Raw genomic sequence first — 6,000 nt, 5'->3', positions numbered from 1 at the left:
AATCTAGTCAGTGGAATTGCAAAAGTACACCTACAACTCAGATTCCCCTTCTGTTTCAATCTGACTCATACAGTAAACAACCAGGACCAATAAATAATAATCACAGAATTATCACGAATTTAATCTCTACTTCAAACATCCAAGATTTAGGGGAAGCAGCTAGTGTAAATAAATTCGATTCCCAGCCCTGCCTGTATGTGAAACAAATGCAAAGGTTTCTTTATGAGTATAAAAAAACAAAAACAAAACTTCATCCTAGCAGCTATCCCAAATTAGCCGTATATTTGTGTTTTGACTGCCAACAACATAGCTTCATGACTGACTCATGTATCGGACCATCAGTTACCTAGCTAGCTAACATGGCTAAGCAATGCTGAGTGAGTGATTACGTTAATTGTAATGGTTAGAACAAATCACCGGATAAACGATAGATCAAGGGTTGCTTTTAGATAAATGTCAGATAAACAAAACGGAAAACTAGAAGTGGGGGGGGGGGGGGGGGGGGTGTCATATTTACCTCGATGCTGGCGGCGACTGGACAAAATGAACCAGGAAATAGTCAGACGAACATTGTCACACCCCCATTCCTATCTGACCAATGAAAGTTGTCGCAGCGGCTTCCAAGCTGACCAATGACAAGGCTTCTATCATCGGTTGAACGGAGGACCCCGCCCACACAACACAGAAAAAGATTCGCAACCAAAAAACAGGTTTCAATCAAAAAACAGATTCGCAACCAAAAAACAGATTTGCAAACAAAACGAAAAAAATGTTTGCAAAAGATTTTATTAAAATACAAATCCATGTTTGAAATTTTTTTTTTTGTTTGCAAATTTTTATTTTATATGAAAACCCTTTTTTGTTTGATTAAAATTTATTTGAGGTTGCAAATCCCCTTTTTGTTTGATTGAAATTTTTTTTTGATTGCAAATTCCTTTTTTGTTTGATTGAAAATAAAGACACAAATTTCTCTCCATACGACGCGAGCCTCTCGCAGAAGCATACTGAGGCCTTAAGCGTCTGACGTGCCGAGTACACGCGAGGCTGGCGAGCGTTCCCATAATGCAACGCGCAGCTGTCATGGCTGCCCGCTGACGGCTTATGCTCCACATGGGTATAAGTGAACATACTATTTCTGTAAGATCATTTTGACGGATAAACTACATGGTTTAGAGGTGCATGTAAAACGCAACTGAAGCAAAAAGAGCGAGCAAGACCAGAGGAGAAAGTTGCGGGTGTCAAAATGTTCGACGTGGAGATCCCCATCCTGCGAGGCTTTCTAACACCCAGCGAGGAGATGGCTTGGAAACAGGACATCTACAGCATCGCAGGTGAGAGACTACCACACTTTTGCACCATTGCGACACGCAAACATGAAGCCTTTCGTGAGGGATTGGAGTCAACAAATGGGAACGTTGGCAGACTTGCACACGATCGAATGACTACTCTCTGACGGTATTTTGCAAGCACATCTGCCGAAAACGAACAAATACATTCTTCTCATGCTTTCGTAGTTGATGTGAAGGGATTGTGTTTGCGGGCACCCCGGTAAGTCACGAACAATGTCGTGCCAGACTCCGTTCAATAATTCACTCTTTTTAACAGCGCTTATCAGCACTTAGCTAATGGAAATATACTTGATAGCGATCCATGAAAAATGCATTTGAACTTGGAATTTCCAGTGTGCAACTGCGCTAGTATCCGCGGTTTTAATGAGCTAACCTTGTGTTTCTCCAATATGCCTTCATTCTACAATTATTCCAGTGCGCTAAATCCACCGACGAAGTTTAGGTGAAATTCTGATTGGGGTTTGGCTGCGTTTGGCTGCGCTCAACTCCGCTCTTGTCTTTCAGGTTCTTTGAACTTAAACATTGTGTCTCAACCTTTATTGAGCCAGCGCTATAAATGTTTGCTTACGAAAAATCTCATCACACGACATCAAACAAATGGGTCACAAAAAGTCTTTATTGGTATTCGTGGATTTTTGGGGGCATTTTATTTGCGCACGATAGAGACCATGTTCAATATAAATACTGCTTTTGGCACCATCTTGTGGCATCTTTGTGCCAATGAACTATGTTAAATTGAAGCGTTATTTATTTATTTATTTATTAACCAGAGCCCAAAAAACCCCCCCAAAAAACCAAAAAGCTTAGCTGCCATCTTGTGGCATCTGCAGGCAATCAAGTCAAGTCATCTTTATTTACATAGGACTTTCAATAGTTCTTTTGGGCTGGGTGTCAATTTCTGGCAGAATTTTGATATTCATTACTGAAGTAATTGTCTCTGGATTCATGGTTTATTATTGGATAGTGACAAATGTAACAGCTAAGGAACACGACTTTAATGACAGAGACTTTATTGTGTAGACATGCAGAGATTGTGAGCTCACTTCTCTGCAGTATTGATTCCAGATTCTCATTTATCAACAAGCTTGTGTTTTCCTCTCAGTCTGGCATGACGAGAAGAATACAAGCAACCTCCAGCTTTGAGGTGCTGATCTTCAAACTGATTTTGTTTCTGTTTGCTATGCTGGCGACATTTCAGCTGGCAATCCTTTTGTGTTCCTCTAGGAGATGTGTAAGATTTTTGGCATTTAAAAAGTGAGATTGTTCCTGACTGTAGTTATTCCAAGAAACACGTCAATAGGTAAACAGTGGTGTCGTCCAAACATGACAGTGTCTGTATTCTTGTAATAAGGAATTGCGAAAAAGCCTTCAAGGTTGTCTTCAAGGTTTGACTGTCCAAGTACCAAGCAAATTTTCAAAAGTGCATGTTTGGCATCACCCTCTTCATGGCTTTAAAGGCAAAGTCAGCCACAATTTTATTTTGTTTTTGACAATATGTTTTATGCGGCCCCACTATGGTATTCTGGTTAATAATGCGTGAGCGGAATATGAGTTAAGCAGCAAAAAACAGCCATTTTTATCCATCTCAAGGGGGTGGCCATTTTGCTACTTGTTGTCGACTGAAGATGACATCACAGTTGCTCAGGCAACGACCAATCACAGCTTACCTCTTTTCTGAAGCTGAGCTGTGATTGGTTGCTCCCGAGCCCTGAGCAACATTGATATCATTTCCAGTCGACAGCAAGTGGCAAAATGGCCGCCACCTGAGATGGATAAAAACAGCTGGATTTTGCTTCAAAACTCATATTCCACAATGTGATATTAATCAGAATATCATGTTTAGACTAGTGAGGTCACATAAAGCATATTATTGTCAAGAAATGTAAGGTTGACTTCTACTTTAAAGACCAGGGATTGGTGATGAGCTAGAAAATTAGGATCCGTGCATCCGAGTTGTCTCCCAAAGCAACATTTATCACTGACACCATTTGGATTCTCATTTCATGATCCATACTAGAAATCATTTGTACCAGTGCCAAAACTGTCACATTCTAAAATATTTACTGTACAGGATTAATATATATATATATATATATATATATATATATATATATATATATATATATATATATATATATTAGGGGTGTTAAAAAAATCGATTCGGCAATATATCGCGATACTACATCGCGCAATTCTCGAATCGATTCAATAGGCGGCTGAATCGATTTTTATTTATTTATTTTTTTTTAAAGAGTTCAGAATTGTTCATTCGGTAGTCTTACCGATTCAACGTGTTATCATCATTGCCTCTTTGTGTGTGTGTGTGTGTGTGTGTGTGTGTGAATCGATTTTTAAACTTCCATTTTTAATGGAAAAATATTCAACAAAACGTCTGACTTCGGGTTAGGATTCACACCTTGAGCATGGAAGAATGTTATATGAACGGAACATTAAGCCTTAATATTTTATTTTAATGCTGTTCAAACATGAAACAGATTACAACCTCTATGACTGAAATTTCAGATAAATAAATAATACATTTTCATATAAATCTTACACTCTACAAGCTTACTGATTAGTATTTTCTAAATTTGAATGAAAAAAAATCGCAACAATCGACTTATAAATTCGTATCGGGATTAATCGGTATCGAATCGAATCGTGACCTGTGAATCGTGATACGAATCGAATCGTCAGGTACTAGGCAATTCACACCCCTAATATATATATATATATATATATATATATATATATATATATATATATATATATATATATATATATATATATATATATATATATATATATATATATATATTAGGGGTGTGAATTGCCTAGTACCTGACGATTCGATTCACAGGTCACGATTCGATTCGCTACCGATTAATCCCGATACGAATGGTCACGATTCGATACCGATTAATCCCGATACGTATTTCAGTCGATTGTTGCGATTTTTTTCCATTCAAATTTAGAAAATACTATCAGTAAATTTGTACATGTACACTGTAAGATTTGTATGAATATATTTATCTAAAACTTGAGGCTTATAACCGTGAGCCACTGTACACAAACAGTTTGCAATCTGTTTCACATTTGAACAGCATTAAAATAAAAATATTAAGGCTTAATGTGCCGTTCATATAACATTCTTCCATGCTCAAGGTGTGAATCCTAAAAAAAAAAAAAAAAAAAAAAAAAAAAAAAAAAAAAAAATCGATTCTGCCGATTATTGAATCGATTCGGGATTAATCGGTAGCGAATCGAATCGTGACCTGTGAATATATCGCCGAATCGATTTTTTTTTACACCCCTAATATATATATATATATATATATATATATATATATATATATATATATATATATATATATATATATATATATATATATATTAGGGCTGTCAAAGTTAAAGCGTTAATAGATTAATTGATCACAGAAAAAAGTTAAATTAATCACATATTAACGCAGATTAATCACACTATTTTTTTGGACCGCACTTGAGCCTTGAACGTAACCGCGGATGGTTACATTGAAGGCTGCACAGGTCAGTGATGAGGTCAATGCACGGCATTTCCTATGCCTGTTGTTCCAAAATGAGCGGGGTGACTCCAGTTGGTGTGCTCGGTGGTAAATTTCGCTTTAAAAAACACCCCGACGAGAGTTTAGATAAAACAAAAGTAATTTGCGTTTAATTAATTGCTGAATTGCACCCAATTGTTATGATGCTGTTACGTTTTGAGCAATACACGCATGCATGCAATTGCGTACATGCATTTAATCAATGTTTGCAAATGACATTCAGATAATAAAATGCGTTAATGTCAAAATATCACGGTATTTTGTATTTATTTTATATTGCGCAAATACGCGAGTAATTTAGCTGATTAATCGTGATAAATCAAAATTTAAGTGTGATTAATCAGATTAAAAATTTTAATCGTTTGACAGCACTAATATATATACATACATATATACTATTACTTTCCATGCAAGTATAAGAATAATAAAATGAAATGGGTAGTATGTGAATAAGAGAGAGATTTTTTTGTAAAGATTCTTTTACATACCACTAGAGGGAGTCTGTGTACCAGGAATACCATACTATGACAATTGCTGTCGTTAAAAAATGAAAGGTCACATTGAAATAATTTGTTAGTTCTTTTCCTTAATTCTAACCCTATTTTCACATTTTGGTCTGATTTGTTAACAAGATTGTCCAGCAGAATCATCAAAACCATGCGAGGGAACAACTTCTGGAAAAATGTCATCCGTCTTTCTCGAGTTACACTCGGTATTCCAAGCCAAAAAAACATCATCTGGAATTGATTTGAAGCTGATTGGCAAGTGAAGAAATGTCAAAATATGACCAATTGGAAACACTGTAATAACTCATTAGTCTGTCTTTACTTTGAGCGGTGTTTGAATATCAACCACTATTTATTTTCTCCCTGAGCTGGAATTTGGTCAGTCAGGTCAAGCCTCCAAAATATCCCAAAATCTGATCTCAGCACAGTATACTCTGGATGAAACCAAGGCTACCCAGCCCACGTATTAACTGATGGCTCGAAACCACCAGACACAGTTGGCTTCTTAATGAAGGCTCATAGATTGACGTGTCTACTGAGATTTCTTTCATTGTTCATTTTGGA

At 36.6% G+C, this 6,000-nt stretch overlaps 1 protein-coding gene across 1 annotated transcript in view; it reads left to right on the top strand.

The window, feature by feature from the left end:
* The first annotated feature begins 1,057 nt into the window (after nt 1-1,057).
* ttc27 (tetratricopeptide repeat domain 27) overlaps nt 1,058-6,000 on the top strand; it is a 64,367-nt gene continuing 59,424 nt past the window's right edge. The window contains exon 1 of the mRNA XM_077495872.1: nt 1,058-1,331. Within this exon, the coding sequence (XP_077351998.1) occupies nt 1,244-1,331 (88 nt within the window). The 5' untranslated portion in view covers nt 1,058-1,243. The remainder of the gene's footprint in view (nt 1,332-6,000) is intronic.

This window comes from Festucalex cinctus, chromosome 14 (genome assembly GCF_051991245.1).
Source record: "Festucalex cinctus isolate MCC-2025b chromosome 14, RoL_Fcin_1.0, whole genome shotgun sequence".
Classification (NCBI taxonomy): domain Eukaryota; kingdom Metazoa; phylum Chordata; class Actinopteri; order Syngnathiformes; family Syngnathidae; genus Festucalex; species Festucalex cinctus.
Note: the sequence above shows the minus strand (reverse complement) of the source record. Positions and strands in the feature narration are given on the sequence as shown.